Source organism: Fopius arisanus, unplaced genomic scaffold (assembly GCF_000806365.1).
Source record: "Fopius arisanus strain USDA-PBARC FA_bdor unplaced genomic scaffold, ASM80636v1 scaffold00001, whole genome shotgun sequence".
Lineage (NCBI taxonomy): Eukaryota > Metazoa > Arthropoda > Insecta > Hymenoptera > Braconidae > Fopius > Fopius arisanus.
In genome coordinates this window covers 2,248,247-2,270,661 of record NW_011887740.1, presented here as the reverse complement: position 1 = coordinate 2,270,661, position 22,415 = coordinate 2,248,247, and the positions used below count along the sequence as shown (strand labels likewise).

The 22,415-nt window shown below is 38.3% G+C and overlaps 1 protein-coding gene across 1 annotated transcript in view; it reads left to right on the top strand.

The window, feature by feature from the left end:
* Octalpha2R (alpha2-adrenergic-like octopamine receptor) overlaps positions 1–21,442 on the top strand; it is a 67,815-nt gene extending 46,373 nt beyond the window's left edge. Inside the window, exons 2-3 of the mRNA XM_011315967.1 lie at positions 19,904–20,281; positions 20,843–21,442. Coding sequence (XP_011314269.1) covers positions 19,904–20,281; positions 20,843–21,442 — 978 coding nt within the window. The remainder of the gene's footprint in view (positions 1–19,903; positions 20,282–20,842) is intronic.
* The last annotated feature ends 973 nt before the right edge of the window (positions 21,443–22,415 follow it).

Here is a 22,415-nt window from a genome sequence, read left to right as displayed (position 1 = left end):
GTAGGGAGGGGATTGCCTGGAGGCAATAAAGTGCATTAATGTCTCTAAGCTGGTCGTATCGTCAATTAGGTATATACCTTCTGTTATGTACTTTCTATTAGAGGTATTTCCGTGTAACGAAATGCACTATATATGTTCAGGATCCTTGAATACTCTCCAGGACTTAGGGCTGAAAGCCCGCACAGGAAAGGGGATGGGGTTACGACAGCGGGTGGCTGAAGGGAAAGAGGACAAAGGGATTTCAACGGTGATCCAATTTACCGTTGGTTATGTGGTTGTTAGGTTGTTGACGTCTTAGGCGTGATAAATTTTCCGAGAAAAAACCTGCAATTACCCGCGCATCCTACATAGCACAGAGAGAAAAGTACGAGTTAAATTCCTGGACTTGCAATGTTTTCCCGGTATTTTCCCAGAGAAATGAGAAATTCAATTTCTTTACCTATTTACTTATCCATTTATTTATATATTTCATTCATTCCAGGTATATACTAGAAATATTAGAAGTCACGTGATCTTAGGGGAGTATGTTAAATTTTTTTTCATTCCACCATAAAAAGAAAAAGGTTTTCTTTTTCGTCTTGAGGTATTACACTTAAGTTTATGTAAGAAAAATCATTTACTAGCTTCTAAAATTCTGGTAATTTTTAATAAAATTTATAGACACATGTCGTAAAATTTGAGGGAATTCATAAGACGATGAAAACTCGCGTGTTGCCTTGTAAAATTTTGCTGCCGTAGTCTAAAACGTTTTAAAACAATTTTCCCGGCGCTGTATAGCATCTTCCAGGAAAAAATAGTACAGCGCAAATTTACGTATTCTCCAAATTGCTTTTTAAATCTTGATTACGCGGACGTACGTGCCCTCCATCAGGCACAATTGCACTGTACAGAGGAGAAAAAAGTGAATACTGTTTCCCTCTCATTTTCCAAGCGATAATCGCGTGGAAATTCTGGACTCCGAATTTCACACGTATATGGGAATGGGAGGTGGTGTGGGGTCGACCATATGTTTCAGCCCCTGGGGTATTGCAGAATTCCCCCGGATGCGATTGCCTCTGCGGTCGCAACACATCACGAGAAACCGTACGGTCACCAACACCAGGTTTCTATGTACTTGTTATATATTTCTTAGGACGTCTTCTAGCAGATGCTACACCGCTGCCAAGTTGGGGGCCCAAAGAAAAGCCCATGAATCATTTTTCGGCACTGAGCCAGGCTGAGCAGCGGTTGATGCGATTTTTAATTTTGTGTGTCATATACCACAATCAGCACATTCCAGCAATTTGCGCCTCTAAAATACCGCAAAACCGTAATGTCCTGAAGGCAATTGACGCACAAATTTTTTAAAATATTGAAAAGACCGTCGGTAAAAACGATTCGTATGCGAACAGTAAAAACGACTACTAAATTTACCCCAGGAGTTGATCCCATCCTACGGCTGCCGTACCGCCATAAATAGGGGCGTGCGGTCATGATCGCATTATTCCATCATGACGAACCGACAAGATAGTACCAGAGGAAAAAAAAAATTGAATATACATGAGAATGGGCGAGTTCACGAGGAAAAGCCCCGAGAGATGTTTAGCCTCTTGACTGCGGTGGAAAAACGGAGCTGAAAGATACGAGGGAATGGGTACCGGACAAATAGTGACAGATAGAGCGACGAGAAGACATGGGATGGAGGTAATGAGAAATGGGGGGCATAATATGCGGTAATACGGGTGACATGGAGTTAACGGAGCACAACGGAGATGAAAAAAAATGAACCGGAAGTAAAAAAAAAAAAAGAGGTGGCCGTAGGCGGAAGTGCATGGTACGGAGAAGAGGGCAATAGGGTTGCCCCTTCGGGCTATGGTTTATGCCCGTACGATGTTGAATCGAGTGAAATGTTCTCTCGCCGTATAAATGCCCTTAAAAGTTTGCATAATACATATGCAATTAGGGGAGGGGGTGAGTCTCACCCTGTGAAGATACTCCGCACGATTCTCTCACACGAAGAAAGTGGGATGCACTGGGGTTGAGACGAGAGAGAAAAAGAGTTTGAAATCTAGCGACGTGGAAAATGCTTGGAACACGCGACCCATTACACTCTCGGATTTTAATAGCATTCAACATTTTTCACTTATGCACGTATGAGGAGGGCGAGAAGCGTCAGCTGTAAATTCGTGTTGCTTGTAATGAAACCTCGGTGGAAAATAACGTATTCAATGTTGAATTACTGGGAGAGTTATGGAATCGTCAGGAATTTCCTCGGATTTTTTTTTTTCATTACATTTTTCACCCAAGTAATGGACCAATGAGCATTTGTTTTATTTACATCCTAATGACGCTCCCGAGACTGCGCTCGTCCGGAATTTCATTATCGTTTTTTCTCATCTCTGGAAGTCATTTTTTCGACGTACGGAATTTATCGAACGCTCCTTTTTCGACGTTGGGGATGGATAAATTTTTCAGTGAAAAATTGGCATAATAATTTGAAGATAGCGTATAAGTGCTACTGTAATTTCATTTGAAATGCTAATGGTTTTATTCGGTGGGAACTAATGGGGGGGATCTTTTTTTAATTAAATGCCCGAAAGCGATTCGATGAATTTTTCTCATGCTTATCCCCGGGGAGGTATTTATAAATGCGAAATTTTATCTCATTTGCCTATCTGAGGTTTTAATAATACCTTCGTTGGGGATAATTCAAGATTTTGAGGGGTTTGGGGTTTGGGCGTTTTGAGGGGCTCTTTTAGTGATCAGCGGAGCGGATTCATGAATTTTTCTAGTCCTAGGAAAGTTGCAGAGCTTGAAACTCTATAGCTGAATATTTGACTCACGGGGATTTCGTTGAATTTTTCAAGGGTTGATCCCTCCTTTTTCAATATTTTCAAATTAATTCCCAATCCCTATAGATTTTCTCCATCCTTTCAGAGAATATTTAACTTGCCATGAAGTATTTCTCCATTTCCGAAAATTCAATTGAAACCAAATCTGGGAAATTTGAGCAAAAATAAATTTAACAGAGACAAAAATCTCCTGACATTTCCAATTGCAATTTCATATCCCTGTATGATTTTATCCAGTAAAAAAATGAAATAAAATATAACGCAGCATCTGGCCGAAACTAATGATCGTAATAATTCAAACCGAAAAGATATCCATTTGCAAAGTGAAAATTAGCGAATAACAAACGTATGAATTACATAGACATTTACCCAATATAAAGCCCATAACCAAGTACTTCTAGAAATGAAAGCCAACACGTTCATCATCTCCTCCTTCATTCCATGATTTACACCGGAATATAATAGTTAAACCCATGGGAGAATAATTTAGTAATCAAAAGCCCGTGTATATTTATGACTCTCATAAACGCCAAAAACTCCGACGTATCCACTCAATTATCTAATGCACCCTATCCAATTAGCAACACCATTCATGTACCCGTAACCGTGGAGATACACCACGAGTCTGTTTTCATCTGGTAGCTTGTCATCTTCAAACATCCCAAAACCCAATTCACTGCGCAGACGCCGCGTAAAAGGCTAATTGGATTAGTGAATCAGTCGATATTGAATCAACAAATTCACTGAGCCGTAATTCGGCTCTCGTGCTCTCGTCTTCCCCGGGTTCACCTTCTGATTCCTAGTGCTTGGAAATTCACTCTCTCAAAATTCAATCTCGAAAAATCACGGGCGTTTCGGCCGGAAAACCCAGCGGAAAAAACTTTGACAAATCCCTGGAGTTCGTTAGAACTATTCACAATGTCAATATTCAGTGTTATTCTTCCGATTCATTTTTTTTTAAATGTTCGAAATTTCTTGGGATTTCAGTTAATTTTCTGAACTTTTCGTTATATGAGTTTGGAGTTAACATTTCGACTCAAATCGGTTAATAGGATTATTTGTCTTGAAAATTCAATGGAAGCTGAATTTTCATATTTTATTCATCATGAAAATCTTATCCACATCTTATACAGTGGAATTCCCAATGTATTGAAAATTTTGCTAGAAATTTTAACTTCCATAAGTACATCAGGAAATATTTTCACTGAAAGATTGAGTATTCATTATTTAAATGTTGAACTCACCCACAAAGCAATTTTTCAAAAACAAAAACGTCTTGCTGTCAAAAAATGTCGAATTGCATTAAATTCTCGGTAAAATTACAAACTGGATTATTTTTCCCCCGAAATTAAACACTATATCGCACTAGATAGAAATTTTCCATTTACAATTCGTGAATTAAATATTCTAATTTTTTCCGGGACGGAATAAAATCAAGATCAGTGTCTGTTCAACTCATAAAAATTCTCAGCTCAAACTATGGAACTATGGAATCCCCAGAAAAATCCAAGATATGTCCACAAAATTAATCACCCTAATTAAAACAATCCGATCAAGTCTTCTCAACTTCCCCTCAGCAAATGCCTGATTATGTAAAAACAATGCATAAACCATAACTCGCCCGAAGTAAGTTGCTCCATAATGTCAAAATAATTCGCCACACAGCATTTACGTACAGTGTATAATGCACAAAGTTTTCAGTACTCGGTCTACAGTTGAAACAAAAAAAAAAGCCTCTTTGTTTTATTATGCACGCAGAAGAGAGTGGAGAGGGCTATGTTGACACACACCCTCTAACACAGACGCTTTATTTTCACTCCCTCCAAAAAAAAAGTAGAGGGCCGTTTTCTCTCCTGCTTCATACATTTTTATACCCGGATATTGAAAAAATTTGCACGAGATTCGAACCTTCTAGCGAGCAAAAAGACAACGGGGTTTCGCTTCAGTTCAGAAAAGATGGAGAGAAAACAAATAAATGATGAAAGAATGCGGTATGGAAAAAATTGGAATGAGTGAAGTAGTTTTGTTATAATGTCACTGCATATTTTTCATCTCAACTTCCCGTTACACTTGATACTTTGTCAATATGTATACATTCACGGAATTATTTTTCCGTCTCAGTGATGCCATTTTCCATTTTTATTACTCTTCATTCCTGTAATTCCGATAGTCTTTTTATTCAATGCACCGTTGAAAATTATTTCGGATTGAAAAAAATTATTTTCACTCCCATCATTGAAGAATTTTGTTCAATCAATGGATTTTCATTTAAAATGATGAAAACATTATTTTTTTTCGATGAATATATCATCTCTTGGCGATAAATTTCGCTGAATAAAATATGGAAAATTCGATTTATCTTGAATAATTATCATATGCGCGACATATATGTATTGATTGCTAAATAATCGACACAACGAAAACTAAATATTCGATCCATCGCACACTGAATTTTTTATTTTCGAACTACCGAAACACAATTTAGAAACAATTTAGAAAAACTTAAAAAAAAATTTTAAAATTCAAAGATCGCCATAAGTCTTCAAGTATGACCCTAGTTATCATTTCTGCTTTACCATGCGTATGTTATTTTCCAGAATGAGTTATCTGGCATAAAAAATTGGCAGGATCAACAGAACGGAGGAAAAAAAGAGGAAATTAAACCGGTACATGAATAAAATCAAGAAAATCCACTGACCCGTCGTCAGGGGCTTCTTGTCTTTTTTTATTTCACTTTTTCACCACAGCCCATGCAGTCTTCTCTCGTGAAGAGACCAGTTAACTTCTCGGGCTGGAGTTGTGCCTCCGGGTAAATACGTGAATTTGTGCCAGCAAAAAACATCGCGGAAGATGCAAATTACCCACGAATTGTATATGCAATGTTATATATGGGTTAACTCCACCTTTCTTTCCGCACACACAACCTCGTTCACTTGAAACAACAGTGAGAATACATGAGTTATCACCCGACTCGCGCTACCTCCCTATTTTACGATGGAGGAGTGGTGAATTTCAAACGAAATTAAGTGGGCACATATTTACTCTGTAACTTATCTTGTCGCAGTGGAAATGAAAAATTATTTCATCGAATTGATTCGAGTTGAACCTCCGAACCTCCAATGAGCTTCGATCGCTGGGTGAATGAGGGGTGCCAGACGATGAAAATCCGACAATCAGTGGCTGTTGGAAATTTCGGAGAATGTCAGTCACAATGTCTTCAAAATTTCCAATTATGTAATTATAAATTTTATTTCAAGTGAAAGCGCATACCAATTTTCTCGGTGGGGAAATTCAAGAAAATGTGGCTTTATGTCAATGATAATTGGCTTTCTAATTGAAGCTAATGAAAAATTGAAACATTCAAAATGTTTTCCACAAATTCTTATGAAATTGCAGGAAGAAAAAATATCCAGAATTTCAAATCACGAAAAATGGAGATAAAAATTTTGAGAAGTGGGCAAAATTCCGTGCCATTGTCCCAACGGAGAATATTTCAGCTGCAAGTTAACACTCACCCCGAGGCTACTCACGAAGTGGTCTTTTCCCTGACGATGTCGATGTTGGCCAACGGTTGGCCGACCATAACCCGAGCATTACTACTTGAAGAGGGCACGAGTGCGCCTCTTCTCGTTAGCGGTAATGGCCGTTCCACCAGTAAAAATATACATATATACGTACGAGATCTGTATACATTACGTCGCCAACTCACCTCGTTTCCGGTAATCTCGTAAAAATAAATATAAACGCGAAACAAAACCGGATATACATCCGAGGAGGTTATGGCTGTCGTAACGAACACTCCTAAAAAACGACGACATTTTTTCTAATTCTTCATTCATTCCATTTTAATTAACCGGGCAGATGTTATTCGTCACGGAAATTTACAAAAACTTAATGAAAAAAAAAATGTTCGATAAATGGAGCGATAAAATTGCATCTGTCAATAAATACAACCGTAACGGACGAATGGTACATTTTGTGCGTCAATCAAATCAATAATCCGCGTAAACTCTGAAAAAGTGAATTGAACAATCCCAATTGACGATTAACAAATAAGCGAATAACAAATAAAATCCTAAAATCTCAAATAAAAGTCGTATATTTTCAACAGTAAAGAAATAGGATAAGTGTTCTAATTAAAAAAAAAGTTCCGGTCAAAGAGTGCGATGGCGTGTGGAGTTGCAATAAAGCCGCTGTAGTATTTTCTATTATTTAACATCTCAAGTCTGGCCGCAATCGCGATAACATTGAACGCAAAAATGTGTTCACATCCGACAAAGCTTTATGCCGATGGCGTAAATTAGCGTGAATAATAAACAAAAAAAAAACGTGGACTATCAGGCGCGTGCTGAAGCCGTTGACGTATCTCTATGGTTTGGTTATGCGGTTATGGTTATAACCATCCAGCCATTACCCAAACTTGTTTTGGTTCTTTTAACACCACTGGGCTCCAACAGAGAGGTGTATGTGCTAATAAAATCTCGTTGAAGGGTCCTTCACCGCACATACCCCACAGATATATCGAATGCACGCATCAACTGATGGAAGGGGTCAGTTTACTCAACATATACTACCACCCCTTTTGTGTTGCAACCCCTCCTGTGCACATGCACACATAAATACATACATATATAAGCTGCGTATGCCAGTGTGACTGGCAAATATATACACTGTACACAGCCTGTTCCACGTCCTTTTTACCTTGCGGAAAAAATATGGCCATGTGTGAATGCCCAGGTCTTTTGCCATTTATTTGCTCACTTGTTTGCTCTGCAAAAATTGAAAGAAAAATCCTAATTACCGGTATTTTTATTACCCCCCACGGCTTCTTTCAAAATTTCTTTCAATCAAAAATTCACTTTTTCGATTAAGGAAATTTTCATCACCTCAAAAATATTTTATAAAGTTTCTCTAACAAGCCTTTAATGTTTGGATGATCGTGCGTGAATATGGAGAGCAACTTTGTTTAATCCAATGTTTTAATAAATATCTACATATAGCATTTATTATATAAGAGATTTATCCATATGCTGGCATTTAAATCTCATTACAATTACCCAATCGAAGCGATAACGACTTGCAGTAGACTCTCTATTACGCAGATTAAATATCCACCGTAAACAATTAAACTCCCTGTAATGAATTTCAACTCATACTCAAATATAACAATTAATTAACCTCATTAAGTCTCCATCAGTGCAATCAACCACTCTGCAGGCTTTCTCACTGTGAGTGAAAATAATCCATAAACGTGTAATAATTCATTGCGATCATTAATAGTCAACGCATTAATTGCAATCGGTTGATTAACGTTGAAACGATAAATCCCGGGAAAATTACGAATGGCCAATGCTTTCGAGGTAATCCCGTCATTTGTGGAAGGGGATTTGAGGCATCCCCTTACTCCATGCGCAGGGCGATTCGACAAATACAGAGTCTAGATGAGACAAATGGATTTTACAGCAGAAATAATTATCACAAATTTGTTGCGAAGTGGTAAACTAGGGTAAGAACTTTTTTTAAAGGCAGTTCTTAACTGTTAGTTGTTATATGCCTTACAATCGAGGTTTCACGATTTTTCTGGTTGACAAGAGAATATTTTCTCACGTCAGGCACATTATTTTTGTTAGTAGCAAAAATTTTATCTTTTTTTACATTTTTTTTAGAGTACCACAGAATTAGGGACAAATGCTGTTGGTTGTTGCAAAGCATTTCCCGGTTGAGTACATAATCTTTTGCAATAAAAGAGTTGAGTGGGTGGGTTAATGAAATATTGTAGGGCTGGGTTGGTAAGCGACGGTGCGTACCTCGTTGATTTGTTCCAGTTCTCTGGACTCCATCTAGTGACCCCTTTATTCATAGAGCGTCGGAGGAACTAGTGTATCACCAGGGCCTTGGGAATCGGGTTGGTTGAGTTTTAGTGACGCACTGACGAATAGCAGAATGATATCTAGAGGGTGAGGAATTGTGGAATTGGAAATGAGACTAGCAGGCACGAGTTGAAACACCATTTGCCTTTGGTACATTAGTTTGCTTTGCCGCTGGTGCACAATGAGGCCATCATGTGCGAATGTGTACTGGTAATTGGTACGTATTCATGATAATTGATCTCCAATTTGGTGTAATTGCATTTTAGATCATGGATCCTTAGGAGATCTCAAGAGATTAAGACACAGGTGTCAAAATTTGTTCGATAAATTAAATGAAGGACTGAATTTTCCACAGAAATACATTGTAAATACATTGTAAAAGTACACGTGAAGTTTCAACTATTGAAAAAAAAGCGAACTGCAATTTCTGTACAATTCTTCAATAGTGAATCAGTCAATTTTTTTACGTAATTCTCGTAATTAATTTTGAGATTCATGTGATGAATATTCAAGGAACGATTTCCCGGAATTTTCCATTTAATGAAAACACAATTTTCAATTTTCACAAGTGGGAAATTGACTGACCATTTTTACTGAAAATTGAATTCGAACCTGTAATTGGAATTTCAGGTCACTGATGATGATACAGATGAAGTTTGAAAAAATTTTTAACAGGGTACGAATAATTTTTCCTCGGCGTACGAACGCACAGTTTTCCACCTCTGAAAAAATATAAAGTAGATATTTCATGGTTGAGTATTAATCAATTGAACGTGGCATTTTGTGGGTGTGAAACAATTTAGAGCTCACGCATTCGATCCAAATGAATACAAATATATCGGTTTGTTGCGACAGTTCACTGAATCGGAATTAATTGAGGGGGATCTCACGTAATGAATTGGATATTCCATTTATCAAGAGAATCGTCAATTACTGGTTCATTTCGAGTACTTTGATATGGAATTCGACAGAGATGCATTGATGTTATCATTGCGTTCAACGGCGAGAGTTTTTCCATTTTCATCAGTTGGATTTCATGGTACATGGTAAATAGAACGAACGCTCTAGGAACATCTATTTGCTCACAATTCACTTTTCGTCAAGTGAATGTGCATTTTGACCCGATGGAACCCATTTCCAAAAAATCAATGACACTGACAATTCCTATATATTTTTTTTCTACAACCAACGCTTTTTGACGCACCACTCCAATATTGTCAGTGTTCATTTTTCCTCTATGTTATTCGATTCCAATTGAAACCGGAGTTTATGAGTTAATTGCATTTTCTCATTACTACAATATTTTTTTTACGAGAGAGGAGAACTATGAATGAAATGCGACCGATTTGAAATCATATTTTCAGTTCCCAATGGAAATGGTGGTAATGGGTGACGGCCACTGGGACATTTGTCGGGCATTTAATTTTCTTTTTTTTTCCAACGAATATATCACCAAGTCAGAGGGAGGTGGAGGGAAACCAGTGAGGCCTACCACTAAACAGCGTTCGCTCGTCGAGCGAATTAGGATTAATCGCATTAACCGTTCGATACATGGCTATGGAAATTGTTGGGGACATACATAGGGAGATACATGTATATGGAAGCATCGACATGTATGTAACTTCCATGAAGGTGAGCATTGGTGCGTGTGTACGAGAACACTTGACCGTTGCTCACCGATCCCTTCCCCCGGCTGCTCTCGGTGTAGTCTCTGCAATCCAGCATATAATTGCAGAAATACAGCGCTAATTAATGACAATACTACTCCTGATATGACGTAAAATCGTGATCACGGCTTATCAGGACCCATATTCCGTGATAATTGTTATTTAATTCTCCAGTAAATTGTTCAGCGGAGAGTAATCAGCAATGAGACTTCGATTTGACAGGGATTTGAGTGGACATGTTTAATTAACCCCTCATAATCTGGAGTGTGACGTTTCGATTTATTTTTTATTTAATTCAGATTATAGGATATTTCGGAAAATCGATGACTTTCGAGGTAGAAATTGTTTTCTCAATGTTGTTATCATTTTGAGCTTTTAAACTAGGGTCGCAGGTGAATATCTACATTTCTATTGTAATTCAAGGTTCACAGTGAATTTTCCGGGAAGAACAATTCACCGTTTATGACATGGAACATACCAGATTTTAATTTTTAGTCCTTGAAACGCATTGTGAATTCCCCCAGGGAGGAAAAAACGGTTAATGCCATTAAAAAAAATTTCCATTTCAGGAACTCATTCTTGATTCATAAAAACTATTATCAGGAAAACATAAAAGCTCTGCGTAAAAACACAAAAACAAAATAATATTACCCTCGTCTGCCCGCAGCCATACCTCAACTACTAGTCCGCGCGCGGGGCGAGAATATAGGCTATTAAAAAATTAACGAACATGCAATTTTTATAGCGAAATTAATTATTCACAGGAATATACGCAAAAATGACGGGCCGCTCCAAAAAAAGTCTATAAAATTTTCTTTACTCACATTTCGCTCCGGAATTACGGAATACGTAATATGTACTGAATATTTCTGTTCACCTGCAGGCCAATTCCACTGGCAGATTTTGAAAAATGAGAAGGCTCGGTGAATCGATGAGAAATGAATCCAGCATTGAAAAAAAAAAAAGTACGTAACAAGTGAAGCAGGTGTGAGGGTGGCTGAGCCACAATTCAAGAATCGTTATCACGGTTTCGCGCGCTCTCTTTACGCCTCTCTCATCATCTCCTCCCCCTTACCCTACCTTTATCACTACCTCTCCCCCAGTAATTCCGATTCAAGTGGAAGCCAACAATTTCTGCCTCACTGATGTGTACAGATTCTAGTGCACTTTAGAAACACGGCTGAATGCCTCCGTGTTGGTGCAATATTGAAGAGAAACTGTCGGTTATAAAATTTTTCCATTGTCCTTTAATGAGAATAAAACGTACAGAGAGGGGAGAATACTCTCGTTCGACTGTGTGATTTGTTCAGTAATGATAAGTCAAGTGAAGATTTTTATTTTGATGCATCGGATTTTCATTTATATTTTCGCAAGATAACGAGAGGGAATAATTTGTTGATGAATTAATTAGGAATTTTTTTCATTAACACGGGATCAGCTACAGTTGCATTCGTACACCCGGTGTTTTCTGGGGATAAATGGGAATTCCAGAGGCCTCAGGCATCGTGTAACGAGGCACCAGGATAAACGAACTACCTCTTGATTAGTCTCATGTAATGTCACCATCATTCGCCGGCCTATGTAACCACCAAGAATTTCAATACCCGACGTTTATCTCTTTCTCCACTCTCGATTGAGAATTCATCAATGGAATTTATTTACTATGTACTATAAATAGAAGACTGCATAGAAAATTTCAATTACCCTGTTGAAAAATTACACTTGAGATTATTAACAACAAATTTTGATAATTCTGAATTTTTCTGTCCATATGACGCAGAAAAATTGTAGAAAAAATCAAAAATGAAGTCATCGAAATATTTAATCGTTTTGAAGGAAGGGTATGCTAGTAAAAGAGTAATTGAATAAATGTGATTTTGCAGTTTTCGATAGAAAGAAATAATCGTGATTTCCATTAAATATCTCTCCATTCCCGAAGACAGATGAATCTTCCAGAAAATTCAGTCAAACAGAATTTCCCCATTTTTTGTCTTCCGCGAATGACCGTGCAATTTTCACCCAATTCCAGGGTCCATTCTTCTCGTGATGCCCACGTCATGAGGAATACAAAAAAAAAACGGAATAGGGTGTTAACTCAAGGGACAGCCAGGGGTCAGAAATATTTCTAACGAGTGTTGAGGGAGAGAAAGTACAGACGAAGGAATGTGGGCGGAAGAAGAGGGGCAGGTGAAAAATGATCAGCCATGCGGATGTTATAGTGCGAAACGAGAACATCCAATGGTGAGAATGACACACAATATTTACGGCGAGACATTGGCAAAATGAAGGGGTCAATAAAGTTATTATATTTTTTTCAAACAATTCTATTGATATTTATACACGTCCCCACACGGAGATGAATATTAAATAAAATTTATTATCTTTCGGGAAAATTTTACGGACCTGTTACAGAATTTTTTCGAAGCATTCCGTAATTTTTATTGAAAATGTCGATCCACTCCGGGATTAATATTTATTATAACTTAATAAATTACAACATTCTCATTGTTTTTTCAAATTTAAAGTGATTTAACTTCAAGCCATTGTTACGTATTGTCGACTTGATGTGGGGGTTAATGACCTTTCACAGTTGAAAACAGTGAATGTATTGGTGAACACCGATAAAGTGTCAATGGCGCCGATGATGCGACATTAATGCACCCTCTGATCCCTCGATTCCACTTGCTCTTGTCTCACGCATTTTCCTCACAGTTTAATATTCCCCTCGATATTACCAGTAATTGCCCTATCGTTCATGTCGTTAATTAGACTGACAATATTACCGAAATGACGCATTCCTTCTCAACTAAAATTAAAATGAAAGAAAGAGTTAACGAAAACACTCAGAGACGAAAAACATCGCTCATTTATTAATAGAAAATTAGTGCCGCATATCATCAGCCAAGGAAATCGCAGGATTTCCCTTGAACATGGAAAAACGAGATTTGCGGAAAATGAATCGACAGTACGACGAACCGCGAGAATGGGTAGTCCAGATAAGAAATGAGGACAATGGTGTCAGTAATATTCTGATCACCTGATACTGCACTTCGTATTTCTTCTTTTGTGAAAGAGAACTAGTGGATGCGGCGAGACCCGAGTGGAATGGACCGAGTTCATCACACCCGGGGACAAAGGTTATCGACAAGAACTGGAAATAAGGGTCAATGAGGATATAAAAAAAAAATCTACCTCATCTGAAAAGATCTGATTTCAGGGGATTATTTCTCTATTCTGGGTGAAATTTTTCGGTATTGACCTCAGAGGATATAAAGGCAGCTCGATAGCGGTTTAATATAAGATCGAATTCAACCGGTGTCCAGGTGATCGTGGATGATCATAATAGCGTCATAAAATTGAAACAGAGCTCTTAACGGCAGGAATAAAAATATCCTGCCATTATCCAAGTATCACCAACAGTTTCGGCGGTGATAAAAAAAATCCCATGAAATTGCTCGATCATTGGATTCTCACCGTATCCGGAAGATCGGCACAACGAGAAATTTAAAATAAAGTAATGACAAAGCATTTGATAATAAACCGCAATAATACAGTGCCAGACTTGAATGAAGCCTTGATATTTACCCGAGAATTTTAAAGAGGATTTTATGAGGGAATAAAATATCAGAGCGCTTGAATCCTCAAGTCAAGTCTTTCTTAATTCAATGAAAAAAAAAAGAAAATAATCTTGAAGAAATTCCGCTGCTCCACGGGCTTGAGAGATCTCTGAAAACCCAATAAAAATCTCACTTCCCTGAAGGAATGCTTCATTCAACTTTTCACCGGTGCTCTCAGGCAAAGTGAAAAATTGAAGATAGGAGATTTGGTTGATTTATCCTGGAAATGGTTGAGTGTTAAATGGAAAAAATCGTGGCGATGAGCCGTGAATCGTGACTAACCCGGATTGCAACATAGGTGCAAGATACTCGTAATACATTGGTGCACGTAATGCCTTATTCGTTTTCCCGTGGATACTTCTTCGTGGTCGTGCAATCTCACCGGGACTCATTCACTGCCTTTCAACTTCCTTTTTCGTCAGTAGAATGGAGTTGAGCACTCGGTTATAACCGTTGGATTTTAACCTGGAATATCCTTGCAAAGGCACGTACCAGCGATGCACACGGATTTCACGTAGACAACGCTTGTGAGAGATGGGGCTTTCGACTCTTGGGGATAGAAATAATCGAGATAGACACGAATCCACCCTCTCCCTCTCCCTTCCCCCTTTCCCACCCACTTTTCAAAGGGGGTGGGTTTTTCCGTTGATGAAATTATGGAGAATGTCGTTGATGGTGCGGTTGCGAGGAACCGCGGCACGTTCAATCCACAACCCTATCCAGAAGTGAACCACAAAGTGCTCGTCTATTATAAATTTACATAAATTAAATTTCACTTGGAGCGGGGCTTACGCTACCACTCCGTCTACTCATTTTAATCATGCAGTAGTCCGGCCACTTTGAAGGCCTCCGGAGGCTTTTCAAGGAAAAATTATGCGCGGAGTTGAAATCGCCGAAAAATTCAATTACCACAAGAACTTGAGCTTCACGCCTGATAGAACGATTAATTTATTATTAGGAAATAAATTTAGTTTGACTTTCTCCATATTATATTTTTAAAACACATATTAATAATAAATAATTAACTAATAGTTCGTGCTATAAATGCATGAAATGAAATTCGACACTATTAAAAAATCGATTATCTTCTTTCGCCGGTGCGATTTTGATCCAGAACCAATTAGTCCTGTGTAGATGGACGAGGGCCAAGAATTGAAAAACCATGGGAACCTGAAATTTCAGATAATAGGGTAATGGTTAAAAAAAAATATGCAAAACTAGTGTCAATCAATGGGCACAAAGGGATTGCCTGGGGGAGGCCGGTGTTAATTAAAAGAGCGTGGTACCCACGTGGAAATAGCTGAGGAAAGCTGGAGGGTTGAGTGGTGAGCGTCATTTACCGCTGGCATCTAGTACATAAGAAAATGTGGCCACTGGGTGGGTTAAGAAAAAAAAATAGAGAAAATAGGATCAAGGTGAGAGAAAGACAAATGAGGGAAAGGGGAGAATGTAACGAGATATCCGGAGTTCTTCTAGGGTCTCGGTGTTCACGACGTTCCATCCTGGTCTCCCATGACTGTGGCACCACGTCGGAATGCAAAATTTAATTGGGTCACCGTGGTTTTCTCCCCTTACCTTCATTTTCTCCAGCCATCCCACCAAAAGCCACCGCCCTCACTCCATTCTCCAGTTTTCTCCTCTCCGTGTCTTGTCCATTGGTGTCTTCATGCTCCACAGTATATCAATTATATTGGAAAAATAGAAATGCTGGTGCAACTGATGAAAATCTGACTGATTGTTCCACGCGCGCTCTTTTCAAATTTTCTATCTGAAAATATGGCGATTGACTACCCAATCCCTATTAATATAATCAGCCTTACGTGTGGAGTGGAGGAATTAAAAAATAAAATGCAATAAAATTCTGGTAAATATATCATCAAGAATAGAAATATTCTCCTGTTGAAATATTTTATTTGTTACCCTGTTGTAAACGCCGTAATGAAAATTCGCGTTATGGTCAATTCAGCAGAATATAAAATCGTGGGATTTTTTGTCGCGATGGAAAATAGGTGAGTAGGATGAGAATAAAATAATGCAGGGACATTGTTTTAATTAAGAGATAGAAATGAAATATGTATGCATCTTCTATTATGAGAATTTTAATTCTCCCGGGTCCGTGGGGGATTTCCGGTATCCACGGTGAATTCTGATGTGCCCCTTTTTTGCGGAATCTAATATGATGAGAATGCGAGGAAATGCGGAAAGATGAGAATAAAAATTTAGTTCTCAAATTGGGAATTGACGAGAGATATCCGAATATATCGTGTAATGGAACGAAATAGGCAAAATTAGAAAATGGAAAATAACAAAATGAAAAACCGTGAAAACGTTGAAAATTCAATTGCATTTCACGTTGAATCTATTAAAAATCCAGTTGTCTTGGATTTTCAGATGAAGGAGGAATGCGTCCGCTTCTAATTAAAATTGCTTTCAAACTTGCGTAATTGAAAATTCAGCTTACCTGATGCCTGAAATTTCAAGAAATTCCTAACAGTGTGAATCAAATATATTTACAATGGGGCTAGATAATATTAAAACACTGGATTGTTTCTTCATGAAAGGTTTCATTCCGCCACGGTTTCCATGCGTGCTCTTTCTCAAAAAAAAAAACGACGAAAAAGTCCTCGAAATCACGATTATGGAAGCGGGCAAATGTAAGCGAGAGTAAAAGAAAGACAGTAAGTTCAGTCTGATGGGATATAAAAGAAATGAGTCTGATGAGGAAAGCTTGGAAATGCTTCTGTAGCATACACCCCTCTTTTCATCCCTCTTTCTACACGCGCCAAGGAGGGAAACGTGAAGGTCGAGAGCGCCAAGTATCTCTTTGGTTCTCCTTTGACCCTATTTTTTTTTTCTGTATATCTTTCTTGTTTTCTTCTCTACTTCACACTGGAATTTCCTGCAGTTCATCTTTTACCGGGGAATCGCGTTAGTCATGACTTTGAGGGGTTTAAAATTAATCACGGGATCATCTCAAAAGGGGGAGATATTGAACGAAATTGAGGATGCAAAGTTTTCTCTTTATTGAGGGGAAAACTTTTCCAAGCTTTCGCTATTTCAATATTCAACAATTTATAATTAAATTGTTAAAATGAAAATAACACTATTAATTACTCCAAATTACATTTCGCAATCCTGGAGTTCTATTATTAGGACTAATTTTCCTAAATGAAACAAGCGAGAGTAGTCTGCCATTCTTGCAACATTGTTAATATAATCTGGCGAATAGCAAGATATATAATGATTTTGTATAATTATTATTTAGGAGTAATTTCTTCTTGGAAGGATTTTAAGAGATTTATAGTTTAGCAGTAACTGAATTCGAAGTTACATTCGATTATCAGGTCAATTATTGAACAGTCTTATCTAATTCTGACGATAATGAAATATCGTTGTGATCTACATCCATCAGTTCGTCAAATAAGTAACGTACAACGCTCGAAGGGACATGAAAGACGTTATACATCTTCCTCATATTTTCTTTTTATTGTCTCCTTGCACATCACATCCACAAGCATCTCAACGCCAACAATGCGCCCCCCTGGACCCAGCCTGGTTTTCAATTTCTCTTCAAATGGACTCCCTCTTGTAAGTCTTCCGGTTCCCGGTAAATACAGGAAAGATAAAGGAAAACAAATAAAGGTGGATGCCAACGGAGAGGTGCAAAGTGGTGAAGAGGAGGAGACATTGAAGGAGAGAAAACACAGGAGAAATGATAATGACGAGACAAGTCCATTTCCACTGAAGACACCCTCTTATTCAACCTCTGGGCGCCTTCCTACGAAATTTCCATTTCGCTTTGCCTCCGAAGAAACCGGGGCTACATGCAAATTTTCCATTTTCCACGGAACGAGAGGCAACCCCACAGCCCCCCATTTTTATGGCTATGAACGCGGGAATGCTCCGACGATAAACTTTCGGATGCAGACACCAACCGATATGTGAACCTGATCGATCCTATCCTCGGTATATTCGTTAAATTACTTCATATATTCACCGGAAAATTCACCTTCAGATCTCGTCACTTCAAATCGATCATCACCCATTACCTGAAACTTTCAGGAACCCCATACACGTCCAGGAAAATGCCTTCCCATCCCAATCCTTTGCTTGCGCCCGCCCCCATCTCTTCAAATACCATCAAGAAAATTGAGAGCATAAGAAAAGTTCACTACTTTTACCGTACAACCCGATGAAACGAAAAACCCCCGAAAAATAATATCGACTCATCATCGGAAAACTCTCTTACCTATTTCTGATGGACAAAAAAATGAAAACAACAAACAGAGCGACGCATGAGTCATTGTTGTTGATTTCTCGACTATTCAATAAATCTTGATTTGTCAGATGAAGAAAAGCCGAAGAAAATCACGGCAATTCCGGTCTCTTTGGCTTCATCGATTATTTTTCAGCTGGATTGGATATTATTTCGATATCGGATATCCTCGGGCGATACGTCTACCAGGTTCGATTGGCGCGAAGGATAAAATACAGCTTCTTAAGAATCCGCGAGTTTCGAGTCAACAATAGGAAAAATTAGTATAAACGAATGAATTTTATTATTTCCTGACAAAAACTCAAGTTGATAATAATTAATAAAATTCGTTTAAGAAATAGAAAAATTCCCTCGTGAAATATCTTCTTCAAATATAATCCCATTAAATTTTCGGGAGGAATTAAATTCGATCTCCTATTTATTTCTCATTCATTAAAATATCATCCGATAACAATTAAAGCTCGACTAACCATTCCGTAATAAAACTCATTGAAATAATCATCCGCATTGACTCGATTCTCTCATTTCGCGTACCACACCATTATTTTCGCTGATTGGTCTCCTATTTCAATGGCCTAATAATTATTAACGAAATCAAAGTGAATTAATCATTCCCCTCACAAATCATTCCTATATACAGTATAAACATGACCAAAATAATTAAAATGTCGTATGAATTGTCATTTCCTTAACCATTTGCAAATCACACATGAAATTTTAAGTAGAAAAACTCAAAATTTATTACGACGACAAAGTGACATGAAATCTCTGTACAATTCTTCATTGCCGCATCAATTAATTTTTATTTTACGTTATTCTCACTTTTCAGATTGACATGATATTGAAAAAGCGTAACAATTTCCATAATTCAAGCAATAATTTCCCTGAATTTTAAAACATCACTTGTTCCAATGATTGTTTCCTTGAAACAAGAATGATGTGCGTATTGAATCGATGGCGTGCCGCCCCAATTCTAGAATAAATCAATGAATTAATAAAATTGGAATTGATGAATGTGCAGCCCATGTGTTTCCTTTTTTTATACCTTTTCAACAATTCCGTAAATATTTTCAATGACCCCGTGGGGGCAAATAATTGATGCTCAGGCATGTGTACGACCACATGGAATATAACCCAGAGGGCCATCCATTTCCACTATGTACTGAACATAGGATCGAGTAAATTTGACTTTACAACTCTATGTAACAATAAAACCGGAATATAATCTTGGCGTATCAGCATCTACATATTTATATATTCAGGCCCATTGCAACGGCGAATATGTTTTTTGGAGAATTACTGTATGGAACATGATGCCAGTGATTTATTTCTTCAAAATCGAATATTTTAATCCAATCAATACATATTCCAAATATATTTGCGCCGTAGATGGTGATCAAAACAGATAAAAACCGTCGGAAACCCAAAAAAATATGAGAATTAATAAAATTGTTTGCTCATCCCAACCCGAAAGGTCTGATCTATATGAATTTTGAAATTTCTATCGACGGACATCATAATTATATGAATTATCGAAAAGATAATATGTATATAATTTTTGTAGTATGCTACTCTGGGTGTAAATGTTTTTTTTTAAGAGCCAATTGGAACTAATTTCGATTTTCTACGCTCTCTGTTGCAGTTGTCCGAGGATATTGGATATGTGCTGTATTCGGCACTCGGTAGCTTCTACCTGCCATCATGTATAATGGTATTTGTATACATAAGAATATATTATGCTGCCAAGCAGAGGGCGAGACGGGGTATACGGAAGCAGCCGCGGCCGCGTCGAACAGCGCCTCCAGAGTCACCGGATATCCGTCAGACTAGTTTCACCCAGTTAACACCGGCAACAGACTCGAGACAGTCGCCGGGAATTACCATCATCGAGAATGTTGCCACCATTGAGAGCCCCCAGGTGCAAATACCCATTGTAACGTGTGATTATGCAAGTGATGTCAGCACTTCGGAGGCTGATCCAACGGTCAATCTTGCTTCCGAGGAGAAGGATACGTTGAAGGTAAATGCAAGTATCCATCCAAATTTTTACGAGGTACTTGGTATTCCATGGGTCGGGGAAATTGTTGGGGCGAATTTAATATTCCAAGAGTAACGCCCGCTTGACAACATATGTTGTCACCGAAAATCCATCATCATCACATGACGATGATTTCCTCCCCCCGAACCCAACACCACTGATCCAATCCCCGAATCCAGGATGCACGTCTCAAGATCTTTTGCAATAATACATTCAGCAAAATAACTCCCGACAAATTGTTTTCGCGACAAAAAAACTCATTGCATAAATACACGTGAGGCATCAATCCTGGTAGAAATGTAATTATTTATTTGTAATATATTGGTAACTGAAAATCAATTTGTATTAATTTTTCGATGCTTCATGATTGTGAATCTTTAGTGGAAATTATTGTAGCATCAATAATTTAGTCATCCGAGGAATGCCGAGGAATTGGATAATATGTTATTATTATGTAGGAGTTTTATTCTGTAGAAAGATCTCGAGACGTGGAATCCGAATCCACCGGGCATGAAATTCACTTTGAACTTGCTGCTAATTCAGGTGGGAATGCCGATGCCAATGCAAAAGCTCAATCTCAAAGCAACCCTGTCAGCGAACGGTGATGGAAAGCCATCTCCAAATGCACCAGCCCGTTGTCGTGCACCGAGTGTCGGAATAGACGTAGACATGGTTTCGGAATTTGAGCCATCATCATCGGACAGCGGAGTTGTGTCAAAGTGCGCTGCAGTGAAGCCCCTGAAGCTGCGGATATGTCGGCCAATATTCGGTAAGAAAGCAGTGGGCAAAGTAAAAAAGGAACCGAGTAATGACCCTCGTCATGGCAATCGCGATGGGATTTCTGTTGAAGCAAAAACACCAAAATACAGGGATCCAGAGCGTGAGAAGCGACGAATAGCCAGGAAAAAGGAGAAGAGAGCGACACTCATAGTGGGCCTTATAATGGGCAGTTTCATAGCCTGTTGGCTACCATTTTTCTTTCTTTACATTATCAAACCCATGCTACCGAGGGTATCTATTCCAGGACTCGCATCCACCATAGCATTCTGGCTCGGTTACATGAACTCCGCCCTCAATCCAGTTATATACACTGTATTCAACAAGGATTTTCGCCGAGCGTTTCGCCGAATATTATACAAATGATTATATCAACTCTTGTAATAATCACTCAACGAAAAATCATCGCTCGTCTGACTGAAACGCCACGCATTTAAAAAAGTATATATTTTTCAAAATTCCATTCATTTTACGCACATAAATATGTATATATCATTATTTACAAGCCTTTCCCTCCAGCTGAGTCACTTGTCCATCGAATTGCTCTAGAGAAATTATTATCAATATTGAAGAATTTATTTAATTCATTCGAGGCATCTGCATTTTCGTTGGAAATTTCTTAAATTTTCACTCGGACAATGACTCAACTGAAAAATTTCTTTGGTTGCTTCCGATTTCCCTCCAACATTCACGTAATTTTCCAAGAGCCTCCGCGATTACTAATCGTCAGGATAAATTTCGTAAAAAATTTCTCTCCATGTGTTTATTTTTTCAGGATAAATTGTCGTGATATAACGTGGATTTTGCCCGAGTGCAGTCACTCATATTGGCAACTACACTCAGACGAGTTTAGGTGCGCTGTTTTCTCACAATTGTCCAAATCGAACATTACAGATGGTAGGGTCAAGCACTCATCGTCCCTTCGGAATTGAGCACAAATTTGATCTTGAAGATCGTCGAGTGGGTAACAAACGCGTTCCATACTGGCCGATGGAGTGGTCAGTTTGGGGTAGAGACGTGTGTGTTGCCAAGAAAATTTGCCGAGCCAACCAAACAGCCCGAGACCGAACCAAACCACTAAAGCCACTTCTGGTAGAAGTGAGCGCGTGTATATAGAGCACTTTGAAAGCTCCGATAATATCCAGTACACGTACCATCGACTCTTTTTTCCCCTCCACCTTTCTCCTTTTTTTTACCTCTCATTTCCCGACAATTTTCCCTAGTAGTTTTTTTTTCTAGCCTGTTTTTACGACTCGGGGGTTTATGCACTCGTTTGCACTATCTCTCTTGGTGTTCCTCTTTGTCTTTTCGTTTATCACCGATTGTGTTGTACCGCGTA